General features: G+C 35.2%; 4 protein-coding genes across 5 annotated transcripts in view; 2 read left to right on the plus strand and 2 right to left on the minus strand.

Moving 5' to 3' along the window:
* Positions 1–510: 510 nt before the first annotated feature.
* Positions 511–3427, minus strand: LOC143900771 (uncharacterized). Its single transcript, XM_077412470.1, has 7 exons — positions 3031–3427; positions 2801–2926; positions 2619–2716; positions 2327–2498; positions 1971–2224; positions 1349–1889; positions 511–1198 (listed from the first exon to the last, which is right to left on the minus strand). Exons 1-7 carry the CDS (start codon positions 3092–3094, stop codon positions 765–767), a joined length of 1689 nt encoding a protein of 562 aa, XP_077268596.1. The 5' UTR covers positions 3095–3427; the 3' UTR covers positions 511–764.
* Positions 3428–3709: 282 nt separating this feature from the next.
* On the plus strand, positions 3710–8814 carry LOC143900767 (uncharacterized). 2 transcript variants are annotated; one of them, XM_077412462.1, is made up of 7 exons: positions 3710–3844; positions 4226–4416; positions 4514–4687; positions 4770–4971; positions 5161–5356; positions 5442–5527; positions 5614–8814. In XM_077412462.1, the coding sequence occupies exons 2-7, from the start codon at positions 4230–4232 to the stop codon at positions 8102–8104; spliced, it is 3336 nt and encodes a 1111-aa protein (XP_077268588.1). In that variant the 5' UTR covers positions 3710–3844; positions 4226–4229; the 3' UTR covers positions 8105–8814. The 2 variants fall into 2 exon arrangements, with proteins under 2 accessions (XP_077268588.1, XP_077268589.1); XM_077412463.1 differs by lacking the exon at positions 3710–3844 and having other exon boundaries at positions 4282–4416; positions 4501–4687.
* Positions 8815–9032: 218 nt separating this feature from the next.
* Mesr6 (misexpression suppressor of ras 6) overlaps positions 9033–19828 on the plus strand; it is a 637129-nt gene continuing 626333 nt past the window's right edge. Inside the window, exons 1-3 of the mRNA XM_077412480.1 lie at positions 9033–9472; positions 10390–10535; positions 11288–11437. Of these exons, the coding sequence (XP_077268606.1) occupies positions 9410–9472; positions 10390–10535; positions 11288–11437 (359 nt within the window). The 5' untranslated portion in view covers positions 9033–9409. The remainder of the gene's footprint in view (positions 9473–10389; positions 10536–11287; positions 11438–19828) is intronic.
* The window catches only part of LOC143900779 (uncharacterized), a 103943-nt gene continuing 100195 nt past the window's right edge, over positions 16081–19828 (minus strand). Inside the window, exon 2 of the mRNA XM_077412486.1 lies at positions 16081–17071. Coding sequence (XP_077268612.1) covers positions 16875–17071 — 197 coding nt within the window. The 3' untranslated portion in view covers positions 16081–16874. The remainder of the gene's footprint in view (positions 17072–19828) is intronic.

A 19828-nucleotide genomic window follows, 5' to 3' on the forward strand; every position in this document is an offset into this window, starting at 1 on the left:
TTTAGAGACGTGAATAGACATGTAATATTTAACATAGATTTTAATTATTTAATATCACGTGCTAATTTTTTTTTTTTTTTTTTTTTTTTTAATTGTTCAGAAACTACGAACGTTTCACGTATACAAGTCTTCGTGCTCGGTCACGATCTTAAACTGTCCTTCCTATTTCTAAATCGGTATTAGAATTGATATTATCATTTTCAATTGATCATAATTAATATTTCACAAATATAGGATTGAAAAGATGGTTCATGGATATTTTAACATGTATAATTCTATTATAATTTAGAATTTATTTCTCACATTATATAAAGAGCAAAGAGGCACGTTTAGAATTTTTTTGTTGCACTTTTCCATAACATTGACAAAAATTTGAGATAAGAAGCATTATTTTAAAAAAGAAATTAATAAGCATACATTTATAGGGTAAATTATAAAGATTTTTGCATTTTTATCAAGAAAAAAAAAACAAAAAAAAATATAAAATCTGAAATATTGATATAATATAAATTAACAGTTAATAAAATATCAATGTATTAGTATTAGTCGTTTACAAATATGATTTTTTCGCTTAATATGTTGTTTCAAACTCTTTAATTAAAATTTCGTGTATCTTATTTTCATCGTATACCTAAAACTTAAAGATATAGAGACATTATCTAAATGACACTGAATAACAGAAATGTCGTGTCCACAATTGCATTGTATATTGTACAAAATTCATATATTGATTTCAATCAAGTAAAGCATACAGTTTTCTAGATTCAGAGTAATCCCTCCATTTCTTGCATAAATTGCATATATGCATCATCCTTCGTCTTAGGTTGCGTTGTTCTGAGCGGCTGCGCTTCCGGTAACCTTTCTGTAATCCTGGAGATATTGCTGGATTTCTTCTTATCGTCTCTCTTCACGCGCAAAGACGTCGGTAAAAATCTAGTAACGTCAGCAGCCAGATTTCTGATTTGTGGTTTTGCCTCGATAGTGGTGGTACTTTTTCCATCTTTGTCCTTTCTGTTGATTAGCTGTGGTGCGGCGGAAAGAACATTGGGTGTCTTCGGTTGCGTAGTAGTTCCAGATTGCGTTTGTATCTGAGGATTTGCTATATTCGACATATTCGACATCTGCATTTGCGGCAATGGCATTCTAGGTATACTTGGAGGTCCGGGTCTCAATATTCTCGGCATTCCAGGTGGTGGACCTAAAAGTGATCATTCATATCCTTATATTATCTCATTTGTGTGTATATGTATAAAACTTAGATTTACAAGTCGAATTTCTATTAAAAGGTACAAACTTTAAAGTAAAAAGAAGTTTAAGTAAAATGCAAGAAAGAATTTAAATATATCACCAGGTGGTAATCGGAGTCCGATACGAGGTGGGGGCGGCGGTGGCATTCTAAGGTGCAATGGCGGCGGAGGTGGTCTGTAAAGCAGAGGCGGAGGCGGTATGCCCATCGGTGGCATTGTGCTATGTTGATGTGCGTGCTGAGCATGGGGGTGAGACGAGTGTTGCCCATGACCAGAGAGATGATCCGATGCCCCAGACGGTTCTACCTCTTCGTCTTCTCCTTTATTATTAGATTTATTATTGCTAGACTTAGCACTGGGTTCGTTTTCCGTCTCGAGCAGCGACAATCGCGCATTCAGATCTTGGGCACGCTCGGTCTCCCTCTTCTTGTGGACGACTTCCATCTCTCGCATAAACTGATCAATATCTTGTCCCGCCATTGCCAACATTTTCTGCTGCAATGTAGTCGGTTTGACTTTTGCCATATCTCTGTCCTTCTCTTTCTCCTTTTCCACATCTTTTTCCTTGTTCTCTGACTCTTGTTTGTCTTCCTTGTCATCGGCGAATCGTATTGTTCTCAATTTTGCCGGTGGATCTTTTACCTGTTGATTTTATAAATATTAAAATTATTTTCCGCTTATAGCGAGACAAAGAGAACAATTGTCAATTGTTAATTCACTTACATTTTCAACTGTATCTTCATCATCGCTTGATAGTTCTGGAGGTGGAAAAGGTGGTACACCAGGAGGCTCTTTATTCGGCGCCAATGTAGGCACAGATGGAGAAGCTGCATATGCACTGGTCTTTTTTAATATACTTGGTGGTACAGGAATATTCATTATAGTATGGTGTTGCGATATGTAATGAGGATGAGGTGGATATATATGCGCAGGTGGTTGTGGCATATCTGGTAAGGGAATCTGTGATGTTAAGGAACCTGTGGAGAAATTTACTACTTGTACTAAAAATACACTAAAACTGTACTATAACGAAACATATATTAGTTGCATGATTTTTCGGAATATCTAACTATACCTACCTGGGTACATCCTGGATATGTCATTGGCAGCTGATGGCAATGGTATTTCGTCAACTTGCACTTGCTGCGCATGCCGCACAGCTTCAAAATAGGAAACCAAGTCTATCCTTCTGCGTTCATATTGTATCAACTGATCCTTCAGCTCTGCCCATTTTTCTTGATCGTCCTTTGCCTAGAAGACAAAAAGATAATACGCTGATTATATCGTGGTACGATCCAAATTTCAATTTCTTCATAAGCTTACCAATACTTTATTGAAGAAAATTGACTATTACAGTATTTATATACTTACATACATTTTTAAGACACGGTCGAAAGTTTCCTTAAGTTTCTTTCGTTTGTCTTTCAATACTTTCTCATTCAAGGGAGGTGGTTGCATTACGTTATACTCTAAAAATAAAAGAATAAATATAAAGAAATATATCACACATTCATATATACATGCTATATTCTAAAAATTGAATAATCTCTAACCCATTTGATCAATCTTCTCCATCTCTTCGATAATCTGCTCTGGATCTTTGCCTTTCAAAACAGCCGCCCTTACTAATTGTCGTTGCTTTTTATTCTTTTTTAATTCCTTCTTACGCGCTTCCTTTCCTAAAATTTAAGAAAAAAGATTAGATACAGCCTCTCATTTGAAGATTGTGCTTTCTTAAAGATATTCTTTGGTTAGACGCCTGGTTATGTTCTCGGTTACTAACGCGCTTGATCAGTGGGATTCATGTATTTCCCACTTTTCGTGGTGTTGATCGAACGGCGCCCCATTTTTCACAGAATTTTTTCTATTTTTCGTAACAGTCGGACCGACACTGCGGATCAATTGATTTCCGCAAAATCTCGACCTTAAAGTTGACTCCGAAGAGGAGCGCCCAGGGCCGCCCAGTGCTGAACTCTTGGTTAGAAAACTATAACTTTAATCCTACGGATAAATTGCAGGCAATTAGTGCAATTACGGAATGCATCGCTACGAGTTGCTGCACCAAGAGCACGCGACAGCGGAAAGTTTTTTATTTAATTTTATAATAAAATATTCGAATTTCTGACAAAATCAGTCTCGAACGTTTTTTTGCGATAGCTTGCTGCGTTCACAAAATAGTCACAACGGTGCCCAATCATTCATTGGCCATGTTCAGCAAATGTTTATCTTGCAACTGTTGAAAGTTTTCTCTAGTTTTCTCTATTGAGATAGGACTATTCCTCTAGATCTAAAAATGTAATCCAATCAGCGTGAAGAAAACTTCCAACGCGGCCATTATGCTAGGTCTACAAATGCGAGTCGTAAAGTCGTGAGTCGTAAGAATTGACCAATCACGATCGAATTTGAGGAGAATAATCGACTGTGATTGGTCAATTCTTACGACTCACAACTTTACGACTCGCATTGTAGACCTAGCATAAAATTCATTTCCCAAAGACGATCGTTGTGTTTTTTGAACACCTGTGATTTTGTGAGGTTATGAGAAAGCGTGGTGTTTGTTGGTGGTTGTTTCAAGAAATAAACCGGCGTATATAAAAGTTTGTATAATTATATGAATCGCATTATTATATATATTGTACATTAATATTATTGTCTAATTAATTATTAATATTACTGTATAATTATATAAATCGCGTTATTATGTAGATTATATGTTAAGTACGTTGAATGCTATGACAAATATTGTTTATATCGTATTTTTTTTACGCATTGTTTAACGTACTTTCTGTAGAAATTTGAATGAAGAAGGAATAAATATTTATTGCTTAATAGAATTTTATGCCGTAATTGACGTAATAGAAATAATACATTTTATAAAAAAAAGTGATTTTTCTGTTACTATTTCTTCATTCAATATTATTTATTATACCCCTTAATTGGTATTTTTTATATTTGCATATATCTATCTGTATTATTAGAAAAATGGCTCAGCAAATTGCACATGATGTAAGCAAGAAGCAGAGGACGAATGATATAAAAATAGAAGGAGATGTTACCTTCTTTCAAATGAGACTTCCACAAGATATTCTGGATGGGTTAATGTCTGCTGGATTTCAAAAACCATCTCCTATTCAGTTGAAAGCCATTCCGTTAGGCCGTTGTGGATTTGGTATTATAGCTATATTGTTATATATGTATAATATTAACAACAGTAATGATTTTTTTATATTTAAAGTGTTAATGGTTTACACAGTTACACTTTACAGATTTGATAGTACGTGCAAAATCAGGGACTGGAAAAACTTTAGTATTTGGTATAATAGCTCTTGAAACTTTAGATCTTTCAATACAATCACCACAAGTTTTAATAATAGCACCTACGAGGGAAATTGCGATTCAAATAACTCATGTTATTCGAGCAATAGGTGCAAAAATAGAAGGTATAGTCTGAAATATTATTGCTATATTTATTTTCTAAAAAATTTATCTTTATGTTTTTGTCAATTACTTTTGCTATTTTAGAATTAAGAGTTGAGTACTTTGTGGGAGGAATGCCATTAGAAGAAGATAAGAAAAAACTAAGCAAATGTCATGTAGCTGTTGGTGCACCTGGTAGAATTAAACATCTAATCGAAAAGGGATTTCTTCGTGTTTCAAAAGTCAGATTATTTGTTCTTGATGAGGCAGACAAATTAATGGAAATTAGTTTTCAAAAGGATATCAAGTTAGTATTGAGAGTTTAAGGATTTAGTATTCAATAAATTCATATGTACATGTTTGTACATATGAATCTAGATAGATTAGTATGTAATAGACTTTAATAGCCTGTGCTAGTGCACATTATTGTATCTAGTCAAATTTCTTATCAACAATTTGTTATGTAATTTACTAAAATTAATATGCTTTTTTATAGCTATATATTTTCTAAGCTACCATCCAGCAAACAAATTATAGCTTCAAGTGCTACTTATCCTGGAGATTTAGAAACATTTCTGCAAACTTACATGTCCTCTCCAGTGTTAACGTCACCAAATATTGATGGACCAATTTTGATTGGAATTCGACAATTTGTGGCTGTGGTTCCAGCATATCCCAATGCGATGAAACAGGTTTTTTTCCTTTATATACAAGAATGATCAGATTTTATTTTATTAACAAACAAATTCTATATAATCTATTTCTTTATATTTTTAGGTACAAACAAAAGTTGATGAGCTGGTAAAAATTTTTACCAAGATTCCATTTAAGCAAAGCCTAGTCTTTTCAAATTATCAATCACGGTATGTTATTTTTTAATTGTTTCATTTTTAATATTTAATTGATTTAATTAATATTTAATTGATTTGTTGTTCTATTTTTGTTATAGAGCTCAATCAGTAAGCAATAAGATTAATTCATTGGGTTTTTCATCTTTATATATTGCTGGAAATCAAGATATGACTAAAAGATTGGAGGCGATTGAAAACTTAAGAAATCTCGAATGTAGAATTATGTTGACCACGGATCTAACTGCAAGGGGTATAGATATAGAAAATGTTAATATGGTCGTAAACTTAGACATACCCAACGACTCGGCGACGTATTTACATAGAATTGGCAGGGCTGGTCGCTATGGATCTTATGGAATTTCCATCACAATTATATCCGAAAATGAGCTTCCGTCGTTCAAAAAATTATTAGCTTCGATTGGTGGACTAAATTTTGGTTTGTTTAAACTCAATTCTGATTACACGGAAGATGTTTGGGTTGATGATACGTCAGCGTTTGAAAAAATTGATTTGGGATCTGAGAAAAGTCTCGTAAAGTTGCCAGTCATTGATAAAATGATCCTTGAATCTAAAAATGGTGCACCTATAAAAATACCTATATCAGAACATATATTACCTTTAGTGGCCAGTGATACATCGTCAGAAAATGATGTTGCAAATGCTTTTACTGCGAAAGATGAAGAATCTAATAACGTTTCGCTCCAGAGTACAGCAAGCAGTGATATTTCGTCAATAGAAAGAAGTGACACACCTGCGAGGGATGACGAATGTAAAGTACCAAAACACATGGCGATCAATACGTTGTCATCGAAGAACAATGTTGGAAACACTAGTAAAATTAGTAAAAAACGTAAATTGAAAAACAAAAAGTGCCACAAAACTGTTTCTGATGATACACCTGTGAGGTCAAGATCTAATTTAGACGAGGAGATAAAAATTAGTTCATTATTTCAACATTACGCTCCAGGCAGAACTGATTCTGTAGCTAATACTTCTAAAGAATCCGAAGAGACATCGACCGTAAAATCTGCAGATGAAAATTTTAAAGAAAGTAAAGTTGTAAACTCATCGTCCACATCAAAAAATATATATACCTTTACAATAACACCTTCAGATGATGCTTCTCTCATGGAAGAATTGAATAAAGACGTCGTGTTTAAAGTAGCTCTGTCAGATAAAGAGAATCGCGAATTATCAGATGCCGAGGTTGAAAACATTGTTCAATATATGAAAGATTCATTAATCATAAAAAAAGAAGATGATGCATCAATTTCTGTGTCCAACTGTGATAAAGAGGATGATAATGAAAAAACATTTATACAAATTTCTCAGGATACATTTTCTACAAAAGATTCTGATTTCATGCATAGTTTACCTATAAATGAATTAGATAACAATGAGAACGATCACATACGGATAATAGTAAACAATTATTTAGTAACATATGCTACAAAAATTATTGAAAATGACGATAACGTTTGTAACGATGAAGAATCCCTATTGAGAGTAGCTTCCAAGTGGAAAGAGTTGCTCGATTTTGAAATTAATTTGTTAGATAATATGTATAAAGACATGACCGAATCTATTTATAAACTATTACACGAAGAACATTTTTCAGCTCTCAAAACTTTCCTTAATATACAGAAACGGGCTTTCTTGTGTATTTTTCCAGAACTTCGTAATGATGAAGAGGTGCAGGATACTTACATATATTCGGCATCCAATTCAGATAATTTGTTAGATATGTACACAGAAATAGAAGATTTCAAAGGCCGTTTCTACACATTAGGTACTAAATTTAACGCATTTTTTCCTTATCCTATAAATGTTGATGAACATATGCCAAATTTAATGATGTCAAACTCTGAAATTAAAGAATACCGCGAGGCACTACAATATTTTAGAACTTGTCAAAATCCCAATGAAAAATTATTAGAAACAATAGATTATATAGCATATTTAAATGAAACTGAAACACGTGATGTGATTCAGAAAATAAGAGAGAAAAATTTGACATTCTCGGAAATAAAAGCGCTTCTTAAGGAAACAGCAGAAAGAACTGCAAAAGATGATGAGTCAGCGGAAGATGTACCACCTCCTAAAAATCTGGTTTCTTCAAAAGATGATGAGTCAGCGGAAGATGTACCACCTCCTAAAAATCTGGTTTCTTCAAAAAATGCTAAATTGGCGAAGAAAACTCCTCAACCTTTGTCGAATCCGGCGCAAAGCTTTCCGTGGATTCCAAATTCTAATTTACAACATTATAATTTAGAAGAGCAAGCGTGCTCATCGAATCAAATTTATCACGATCGGTGGAACGAACGTGTACCTGCATATCCCCGTTCTTCCGGGACATACGCTCAATCGTCGCGATTTAATCGCACACCACGATACTTGGAACAGAAAACCAATGATCGTTCTGCAAATTTAGGAGATCACGGGCTAGGCAGTGACTTGGTAAACGATGTTTATTCACGTGAAGCAGACGTCGAGAGATTCCTGTCGTCGTTAAGGAGACAAACGGATCAGCTGCATCTCGAGATCTATAAATCGCAAATGTTTGAGAATTGGATTGTGTACGATCAATAATCACGCGGGATTCGATTGGATTCGACTAATGGGATACGGAATGCAGTCGTCTGTTCCAATTATATTCACATAGACCGTACTGCGAGCGCATTTTAGTTTTTCGGATACTTTCTCACGATGTGTTTTATGATCAAGCGGCGGCAAAGAATGACATATGTGATTCGATCGATAGCGAAAGATACTTTAACACGCATCGACGAGGCTCGAACTGTGTGTGCCGGGGGTAAACCTTTTTTTCCTACCGATTCTACGCCAACTGCAGTTATGCAACTGGATGATTTTTTGCGATCGGGTCCTGTATAGTCTCGTCGATCGAATATTGTCGCTTGTCAGTAGTGAGGATACTTTACCATGTATGTACATCTTTTTATATAAAAATCGATAACATCTATTAACACGTACGTAAATATCGTTTGTGCGAGTCATGTGATTTATTTCGCGATTTACAAAATAAGTTACGTGATTACATGTTGAGCGATTAATGAGAATGATTGATTTTTTATCCTGCATAAATAAATATTTTTATTATCTGTAAATGTCTGGATACACAAAGAATGTGATTTTAGAGATTGGAGAAACAACGGTGTTTTTTAATTTTACTTTTAGTTAAATAAAAATATCTCTGATTCACTTTAAGTCCCCACAAATTTTTTAAAATAAAAATAACGAGCAAAATAAAATACAGAAATATGTATGTATCAAATATCACTCGGAATAAAATTATCATTTAACAATTTATCCTGATATTAAAACAACATGCAGATTATATCCGGCAGCGACTCGTTGATCGCAATCCGACCTGTCCGGATGAATTTGTCGAATGATACTCCGGACATTCGTTCGCCGCTTGCCGGCCGTGTTAGAAGGATCAGGTTTCTAAAGGCGTCCTCATCCTCAGAGGGACCGGGGGGAGGGGTGGAGGGAGGGCCGGGGGCTAGAGCCTAGAGCAAGAGAAAAAAGGGGAACCACCTTACGAAACTCGTCTCGTGAGAAATTCGGAGTAAACCCCCCCTGTCTGGTGCCCTTGTCCCTTTATTCGCGAAATGATCGCGTTTGAGGTGCGCGCCTAAAGAGCAAACCTCAGTCGGTGACCACGTGCTACCGCGCGAAGCAGTGCGCCGCGTGCCCGCGATTACCCGGTGTCCGCGTGCAGTTTCCCCGTTCCCGTTCGTGTCGTCTCGTCGTGGTGTTAATTAGAAAATCGATCGTTTAACGCGCGCGTCTCGTCGGTCCGGCGATCGTTGTGTCGACGTCGACGGTCAGTGGTCCAGGTCCAGGTCCGCATTACCCCCGCGCTCGCGAGATATGTCGTACACGCGCAAGCACTTCAAGAGGACGCCGGTCTACGTGGTGGAGGATCACGACGAGGTGGGTATATTCGAACGCCGTTCTCTCGCTCTCTCGCGCATCTCGCGTTCGTTAGGTCGCGGACGATGCACGATATGCAGCGTAGCGCTTCGCGCAACGCGCCGCCAGATGTCGCGGCGTCAGTGGCGCGCACGGCGCGCGCTCCGAAATCGTCGTAACCGAGTACCGAGTACACACTACGCTACACGATCGAAATTCTGAAATGATATGTTACGTATGTGAGTGTACTCAAATGTATAAGTTCTGAAGATCATACACACAAACGTAACATTAAAATGAATGATTAGGATTGATTGATTGATATGCTCTCTCTCTTCTACATATGCAATCAATTCTTTCGCGAGTTAAACTATGCGCAGATTATTTTTGTATTTTTCTAGATTATGCCCTAAAATTATCTTTCGATACATTAATATTAATTTTATGACTGTCACATAATTATATATTATTGTTAAATTATTGCTGACTTTTGAATTTTTGAAAGAAATATGGAAAAGGATGTCATGTGACGCGAGAAGGGGATTGTTATTCAATATTTCGTAAGATTCACATAACAAATCCCAGCGGTTCTGAAATTTATTTGTTTATAAACAAACACTTATTGTATAACTTTTGCGTAAATGAGTGCACAATTATATATGTTATACAACGAAATCAATCGAATTCCAATAGATCTTCAGATTATTTTGAATTTGAATAAGTGAAGAAGATCAGCCGCTCGTCAGGAATCGACTAACTGATCCAACTTCAAGTAGCTTCAAGTCGATCTCAAAGTTTAAGTTCGAGATCTCGACGCCATTTGCGCTACTCCGCGCATCGCGCATCGGTCGAGTACGCGACACGCGACGACGCGAACGCGAGATACACAATTTTCGAACGGATTTTTGATAAACGCGCCCTGTTTACGACATCCTCAGGTCTTACCGCACATATATCGATGTATGGGGTCGAAGCATCTGCCCTTCGAAGGTAACACCTTCGTACATCTGGATTCGCATCCCGATATGCTGATACCGAAGGAGATGCCGGCCGATGTGGTGTGGGACAAGGATCGACTGTTTAGGTACGTATGTGTAAACGATCGTATTTGTGTGAGTTTCATACAACACTTGTCCTTTGTTGAAACATCAGCGAATGGATCTTCCTTCGGCATGCGAGAATAGACCTGAAATTTTTTAATCAAAATTTTTACAAATGCATAATGCGTATCGATAGGAGGAGGTTAGAGAGAGAACCATCTTCTCTCTCTTTTTCTCTTTCCGTATATACTTCGCATCTGTGGACACTTTGGAGAGAGAAGTACGTTACGTTATCATTGAAACTATCAATTATCATTACTTATAATTCTTGTAAAAAATTATAAACTGTGTGTATTACCAAACTCGTTGTCGTTATTATTTTAACTTTGTCAAAATGGTATATTTTTAGTAATATTTCTATATTTGAGATAATTAAAGAGAGATATTGATATTTAAATATGCAAAATATAACGGCGTACAAAAAAAAACGTCGTTCCTCATTTTTACTTACTCTTTTGCAAAAGATTCCAGAAATAATTTATTTGATTAATGTTATTTAATTGTGGTGCAAATTGTTAGTATATTATAGAATATCAGCATTTTAGACTTGCGCATGGTAAACATGTCTCTTAAGTACAATGTGCACTTTTGATAACGTGGATCGCAAAAAGTGAGAGGAAAAGAAATTACAAAAAATACACAGCTATTTCAATCTATATGAATAAATTTTATAAGCACATGATTATCGCGAAAATAATAATTGTTAATAATTATTTTGTTCTTCTCGCTCTTTCAGCGAGATCAGCATCGAAAATTGGATTCTGCCTGCAGTGTACGCGGGTCATCTTAAGAACCTGATCTGGGTGAAACCACCGTGGGCGAATCAGATGACCGACGGTATACTGACGTTCCTCATCGGCAAGCATAAGGAGACCGGCGTGATAAGGTGAGTGTGTAATCGATATAATCTCCTGATTCATATAGATTTATTTATTCGAGGCGTCACCTCAACTCTCGTTCTCTCGATTTGGCGGATCGCGAGATTATTTCGTTTAATTATATTATTAAAACAATTTTTTAATACTCACATACGAGGTTTCTTATTGTTTTGTTATTTATTCTCAGCTCAGTAATATAAAAAATAGCGCGAACGCACATCACTGTTTGTACCAATGTCGAGCTCTTAATTTTACTACAATTAAATTTCTCTTGATGTCGAATGATTTTTACGTAGAGCAATAGACATATGTAACATAGTTGAAAGTAATATGACATAGAAAAATATTCGAGCGTTGAATATATGTGTAAATTCGCTCATAATTTTAAAATATAATATATCGAGTACACTACACGCAATATATCCATTTATTTTAAATTTTCTCAAATGCGTAGATTCGTCGATATAGTTTCTTACAAATAAACTTTTTAGTAAATTATGTGCTGGAAATTTAATTACCGATCATGCCATTGTGCGATGAAGAAACCGAATACTGCAGTAATGTCTAATTATCGCGACAGTTGCCGCAGTGATACAATCTCCTCGTAAAGGTCATTTTACGCGGTTGAAAGGTGGTAATATGTGTGCGGCGAGAGAAAAGTCGTCACACATTGGCAAAAAAGGACATAGACGGCCATAGGGTTGACGAGTCGAGAGAACGATCGAGCGAGGAGGAAAACAGGCAACTAAAGTAGCAAAAGGGAAGCCGACACGTCGCGGCGATATATATGCCGCGAGAAACTCATGATTCAGCGGTCCGTCAGGACCTGAGTTATGTTTCTCGAATTACAGTGGGGATATATGTCCGTGCAACGTGAGTGATACATGCCGATTATGTCATGATCCTCCTTTACTTGTGTCTTGATTGATTTCTATTAGCTATGTATACTAGCTTTTGGTAGCTTAATAGTGCTAATATTTTACGATACTAATTATAATAATCTACACTTTATTTATTGGCCAGATATTTAGCCATCAGATACCTATCAGGCTTAAGCTGAAATCAAAGACTTAAAACAAGAAATTTTTCTAATAATTTGATTATTTACAAGAGATTAATGCAGAATATTAATTTGTTTATGTTTTTAGAGAAAAACAGAAAAATAGTAAATTATTAAGTATAAGATTTATTATTACTACTCTTTTTATTTTTTAAAAACAAAAACGGATTAAAATTGTATTATTTTGAGAATAATCAAAATTATTAGAAAATTTTATGTGAGTTAAAATATGAAATAGAAATTATAGTAATAATACATTATTAGTAATTCCATCACATATACCTACTCACACACATATATTAATGATGTATCTAGTATCAAAAGTAAAGGAATTTTAAAAAGTGGAATTATGAAAACGGTTTTGCTTGTATGTCTATAATTTTAAATGATTTTTAACCCTCATTAGCACACCTCGGTTGGGCCACCTCAAATGCCACACTAGTGCGGTTTGAGATTTTGACGTTTAATTATCGTATCTCAGTCATTTTTAATAAAAATTTATGTAAAATTTTCCTGGCAATCGAGTAGTGCACTTTATTTTAGGAAAAAGAAATAATTTTTTTTATGAAAAATTAAAATATATGAAATGCTGAACGGAAAAAAAGTGGTGCGAATTAGCACATGTGCGTGCTAATTGAGGGTTAAGAATATCAGGGATTATATTAAATGTAATTAGGAATAATAAAATAAAATTTTATTATTGCGCTTTCGTCAGCAATTATGGCGGAAGGCTTTTAATATTCGTACATAATTACTTTAATCCGATGATATATATTATATGAATATATATGTTGCTGTTAATAATCTTAATTTATATCAATTAATCTTCGCTTAATTAATTTGAGTAATTAAAGTGAGATTGCACATCTGATGTTTTACACACTTCGAATAACCTGGGACCTGGGCATTATCTTGAAACACGGCGCATATGACCTGAATTACAGTTGTCTTCGAAATTCGCGGAGCGTAACTAAAAAAAAAAAGAGAGGGAAAAACATAAATTGCGTACCGCGAAAAGAGGTTAATGGTCTTACGGCAAATATAATAACAGGAATGTTCGGGAGACAGTGCTTATAATATCAAATTAATGAGCGCGCCGGCTCGTTATATTGAATTACGTTCGAAAAAAAATTTCTCAATTATTGATAATTGCACCGTCATAACCGGGCGGAGTCCGGGCCTAGGACCTTCGGCAATGCGCGCGACACCGCGCCGATAAGATCGGAGTCGGTGTGTGCGATCGCATCGGCTGCTTTTTCGTCGAAGTTATTCATACGTAATTGCCTGTACCCACGCAGGTGCCTGTTCCGCATCATTCGATTTCCATCGATGTTTGTCCCGCAGGACGACAACTTTCTTGTCCGCGCTTGCGTCGCGTGCATAAGCTCTCTGCACTTTCTTCTCTCAAACGTCTAACCTCGCGTCTAACGTGGGAGGCACGTGATACCGATAATTACCGCTAATTGCCGTTAATTTTAACATCCCCGCCGATTTTGCTCTTAAATTGGAAAGTAATTGAAATCGAGACGTATGATTAAGGACTTTTTACCTAAATGTTGAATTGAACGACATTGGCTCATCCTATATATGATTTCTAATATTTTTTATTCCAATATAAAAAGGATTAGTCACTATGACTCTGATAAACATTACATGAAAATGCTAGCGTTCAAACTTGTGTTCGAAACACGTGAAAGCATATGGAAAACATTAATCTGAACTTTAGAGAATAACACGTTAAATTATATATTGACTAAAGAATGGCATTTGGGCTTTCTTCGTAATTATTTCGAATATTTTAATCCAACGCCATCGGTCTTTTTTTTAATTCTTACCGAGCTTTTTCCACTTATGTCAAAGAAATCTAAGAAGACCAGTTGTGGCGAATTGCGACAATGGACAATGGCGCAATAATGTACAATAGAGATCCACCTGGAGGTTTCATGTCGAATGAATAGGGTCCGTAGGACAATCATCTCGTAAACTCGGCTTCCTTATGTGCCCTTCTCATCCACCTCGCGGATTGTTCTTTTTGTGCTCTGTTTCGCGTTTCGTATGGCTCTCTGCACGGTGCGGCACTCGCCTACTTATGCGAGAGTGTCGAGCAAGAAAGAACTTCCCCCCCCCCCTCGTTCGGTTTTACGTAGAACAGTTTTATCTGGACGATAAAGTATTTACAGGATTGTGAGTACCATGCGGTATTCCGCACTGTTTTATGTTCGGTACATTTCTTTATTCTTTTATCGGGATTAAAATTGTGTGAAAGCGTAGATATATAATATTTTTATAACGTAGAACATGGAAAAATACGATGTAATTACTTCTCTTGGGTATCCGACTCATGTAATCAAGCAAATGTTTTTAAGCACTTTCTGTTCTCACATCACGTCTCGAAGATCTCGTACATTCCGCGCGGCTTTCTCGAAAAACAGCAAGTTGATGCAACGAAGTACGCGAACGTAATATATTCCCGGTGCCTAGTAGTAAATACCTGCCATAACTAAGACACGACTTGTATACCGGTATTCTGAATACCGGTACGGTAAAAGCTTGTTACTGCTTTCGCTTGGTGACTTGGTCACATAAGTTGCTTAGTGGAATGTAACATTGATTTCTATTTCTTTTTCTCTATATCGAATAGTCCACTTTGTTATAGTGGATATATTGTCTATTTATTTCATCTATTAACGATCGATTTCACGGTCGATTAACAACATAAATTAATAATTTTTCAAAATTTTGTATTAAAATAAAATCTTATTTTTAGAAGGCTAATATTATACTATAACATCAAATGATATTATATAACATCAGATTCGTGATACTAGCTGTTGACCTAATGGATTGCAATATATTTTACACATTATTGTTTTTTTTAATCTTCATGATAAAATTTTCATTTCAAAATAATGACGAAATACAATATTCTTTTGTACAATATAACAAATATGAAAAACATACTTAAGCAACTATAAACAAAATACACATTTAAATTATTTTAATCAGAGTTTAATACACGTTTTAATCAGAGTTGCAGTTTGATAATAAGTTTTTAGTATTTTATTAACAATTGCATCACCGTGACTTATTTTCATTTCGCAGTTAAATGAAAAACTAATCGCGGTTTTACGACAATTCGATTATTTTTCGAATTTTGTCGACAACCTGTACGTAATATTATATATAATATATATACTGCATAGAGTATTATATAATATATAAAGACTGTTCGTTTTTTATATGATAATAATTAATAACATGCGTTCTATGATGCACGTCGCGGCACATGAACGCTACTGATCGGTAACGTGTGTCTCGGCACGTATAAAAGAGTATGATACACGCGCAGGTTATGGCGTGGACTAGACCTGGCTACAAATTAACCGACATTCCGCTTGCCGGTCTTTTTCGCGGTTGTCTCTTATCCGCCGTTTCTTTAACAGCCCTCCACCTTTTTCTTCATCCTCGCTCATTCCTATCGTCCCCGTCGGCTCGCAGACTTCAATGGTTCCTCATATTTCGAATAACTTCAGCTCGATTGCAATAAAAGCGACACCGTCAAACAGGTCTATCTAATAATACTGCAGGAATGATGTAATATTATATTTTATCATGCGTGAACAAAGCGTATTCCTAAAATTCTTTTTTATATATAGGGATATTAGTATGGAATATAGATATTCAACACATTACACGTTCAAACTTTATTTTCGTAGTTAATACAGTTTAGTTACATAGATTACCTCGATTTAGCTACGATAGAAATCTTCTACCCCATGCCAAAACACATTTGTTTTAAATTAACATTGAGATAGAGTAAATTAAGTATTTAAATACACAATATTTTTTAACGCTTTTGGAGGTTTTAAGAATTTTTCTTATAGAAACTAAATTTGTATTTTACAAATACATTGTGCTTCGCACGATTTTTAAATACTAAAAATATAGAGACGTATTAATTGTCGAAGTTTCGAGATACTGCGAAATAATAATATTTCTAAAAATTTTCTCTTGAATTTTCTTCAATGAACATCTATGAACACTTTGAGTATGAACACGTTTGATTGCTTCGTGATATTTATTATTACCTTATCAGATAGAGATAGACATGGATAGATATATCGTGATTATTTCTAAGATCTGGGCAAAAAATTGATTGTGGATGACGTTGAAGGCTCTCTCTCGATCCGCCGGGGAAGGAGCTTTAAGCGTTACGCAAAACGGTTAATTTCAGCGAAGGTTACTTAGAATTAACATAAATCCTTCGCGCGGAGCAATTCGAAGGCGTCGCCGATCTCGGCCCGATAACATATGGCTCACGGAGATTACGTTAATCTGCATCTCCACACGTGTGTCGCGCGTTGCATTCGTTGCACGCGGCATTCCTAGGCGAGCGTTAGAGGCCGTCCAATCGGTAGCCTTGATTTCAGTTGCACCCAATGGTCGGTGATGGTATACTTTTCAGGAAGAGGTGGCCCAACTGCCATCAGAGTAGGAGGACAGAGAGCGGTTGTAGTGGGAGAAAATCGTATAGTGGATGGCGAATGCACACACACAATCGTCAGCCATCGCGCCTTCTTTTCTGCAAAAGAGAGAAGGGGCGATTAGAATAATAATATCGTTACATTGCGAGAATGATATCAACGATAGTGAGATGCAGCGATTAAGCAAACAGCATCTTCTCTCTCTTTCACAGTTCACTTTCTATCCTATTTTACATTTTTTGCAATCAGTATCGTAAGAAATTTTACGATATTTTCCAATATTTTTTAATTTCGATTTTTCCATGTGTGTGACACTTGTCTATATTATATATTTTTCTTCATTTTGTTTTCATTTATAAAAATTTAGTTTCTATTAAATAGCTTAATACAGAAATGTATAATATAATAACATTAGTAAACAAAATTGGTAAAATATATCATAATTTATTTTATAGTTACGCTAGAGATTTTGTTATGAATTTATATATTCCTAAATACACTAATTGTAAGTCTAAATTTTTTAATTTTTGATTGCTACTAAAATAAAAAAAAATTATTCATATTTTAGTATTGAAGCACATGGTTTTACTTTTAATTTGTTCTCTATAGTATTTATACTTGAAAAAGAATCCTCGATTTTTTCTATCTATATTTTATACGAGAACTTATCGGAATTTTTGAGACGTGCGATTATTACTTGTCAGATTCATTGTGTGTGGCGACGCTTATACGTTTAGTAGAAAATCAAACGATGAAAATTGCTTTATTACTAGCTTAACTCTATTAAGATTTGAAAAAATAGGTGAAAAACTTGATCTGAGTGCTGTGAGATAATAGGATGTAAGTTTAAAGAAGGCCTGAAGCGACGACAGGACAGGTCAGGGCCGAGAAGGTTTCGCGGCAAAGGTGGCACAACGAATCTGAAGTCGCAGGAGCCGGGAGCGTGGGTGCCGGCTGACATATCACGATCGTCGCCAGCCTAGGTTGCTCCATATATATATATATATATATATATATATATATATATACATATATAGATATATATATTGGCGGGTCTCGGCTAAAAGAACAAAAAGGGGCCGCCACTCGCGTAGACCAATCGCGAGCGTGGTCGGCGCACGATTCGACCCCAGAAATTAGCATCGACCCCGCAAATATCGAGTCCTCGATCTCGTTCCTCCTACTTTCTTTACATCCACCTCTTCCTTTTCGTCCTTCTCCGTCGCTAATTGATTCGTTAACCCTATAGTGAGCCGTTAAAGATACTAGAGCTACGTTTCTCGATTGCTTTGGTGGTTCGTGAGATGATTTATATATAAGACGTAAGTAGCGTCGTGTATTAAATGCACTTATTAGTATATTCTATTCGTTATTATTCAAGTTAGTTTTAATATATACGATTTTAGATATATTACGATATTATTAAGAAATTGTATACTCTCAATACACACAATGGAGTGTTATTTTCTTTATTTATTTTAATTTTTAATTAATTTAATAAAATTTAATTGTTATATCTTAGGTATTCTGTTCCATCCTCGTCACACAAAATTAGAAATAACAAAAAAAGATGTAAAGCAGATGATATATGTATTTAAGAAAAATCACAGATCTTTTCCTATCATCATAAACACGTGGTTAATTAGCAAACTTCAATCAATCTTTAATGAATACCGTAACCGATCAGGTTTAAACACATGTTTTTTTGAATATGTGTATAAAACCGATCAATTACGGTATATTCAATTAAAGAGTTGTTGAAGATTGCTAATTAAACAACTTCCTCAACGAGCTACTTCGCACGCGAAAGAGCCAACTGTATAAGTGGTGTAGTAACATGAATAACAATTAGAACGGGACTTAATGGAATTTAGATCATTGGACACGAGAGCGGGCGTTTACTTAATCGGAAACCTATTAAAATGGAATTCCATAACACGTGTATATATATATAGAGGAGAGTCGGCTGATTACGTTATCGATAAGCTATGCTGTTTAGTATGCAGTTACTCATTATGAGTACTCGTAAACTATTTGTCATCTGAATATACTAATCCAAGGTTTCATTAAGTCTCTGAACATTTTCTCATAAATCTCAAAACATTCTGAATTTTGCTTCGGACTATAAAGTAGACATATAACAATTTTCCTAGTAATGAAGGAATAAAATTATTGTGATTTGCTTTTGTGCACATAAGGACATTATTATATACATATACTTTTTTATTCTTTTACTTACGTAAATTTTTATAATAAATTTATAAGAATTTTTCTAATTAAAAATTCAAACGTTTGAAGAAGTCGCCTTTATAATAATAAAAAGACGTTTGTTTTTATATCATTACTGAAAAGATTAATATAGCGCAAGCAAGTATTTATATATAGGACTATGGGGAAGTCGATTCGTCTAAGGCAATGCCTGTAATAGGCATACAATGGGTGTGCGTACGCGAAAATATGCAGGACATGCAGAAGGCACAACGTATACCACAATCGTACCCGCACGAAGAATCACACGAGGTTCTCTCGAATTTAAAGCAGATGCCAGCAGTTAACTATTGCCATACACGTTGTGCGAAGTTCTCGTATGCATTACTTTGTATATATTACTCTGATGCCGAGTAATTATCTCTAATATGGAAAATAATAATACGGAGACCTTGGCTCTGGCCATTATTGGACAACATTGCATGAATACGCAACAGAAAAAAAAAAGAAAACGAGAGAAAATGATATGCTTGCGAGAATATAATAATGGTTTTCAAAATATAGTGTGTGTATTCTTTTGCAATATGTATGATTTCTTTAGTATAATTATGCATGTTTTTATATACGTATAAAAAATATTAGAACAC

This window comes from Temnothorax americanus, unplaced genomic scaffold (assembly GCF_048541705.1).
Source record: "Temnothorax americanus isolate GAGA-0224 unplaced genomic scaffold, ASM4854170v1 Scaffold30, whole genome shotgun sequence".
NCBI lineage: Eukaryota > Metazoa > Arthropoda > Insecta > Hymenoptera > Formicidae > Temnothorax > Temnothorax americanus.

Coding starts and splice junctions, on each gene's coding strand:
- LOC143900771 (XM_077412470.1), bottom strand. CDS start 3,094: ATGGGGCGCCGTTCGATCAACACCACGAAAAGTGGGAAATACATGAAT. Junction 2,717..2,800: donor GGAGAAGATTGATCAAATGG/GTTAGAGATTAT, acceptor TTTTATTTTTAG/AGTATAACGTAATGCAACCA. Junction 2,225..2,326: donor CATATCCAGGATGTACCCAG/GTAGGTATAGTT, acceptor ATTTCTCCACAG/GTTCCTTAACATCACAGATT.
- LOC143900767 (XM_077412462.1), top strand. CDS start 4,230: ATGGCTCAGCAAATTGCACATGATGTAAGCAAGAAGCAGAGGACGAAT. Junction 4,688..4,769: donor AATAGGTGCAAAAATAGAAG/GTATAGTCTGAA, acceptor TTGCTATTTTAG/AATTAAGAGTTGAGTACTTT. Junction 5,357..5,441: donor ATCCCAATGCGATGAAACAG/GTTTTTTTCCTT, acceptor TTATATTTTTAG/GTACAAACAAAAGTTGATGA.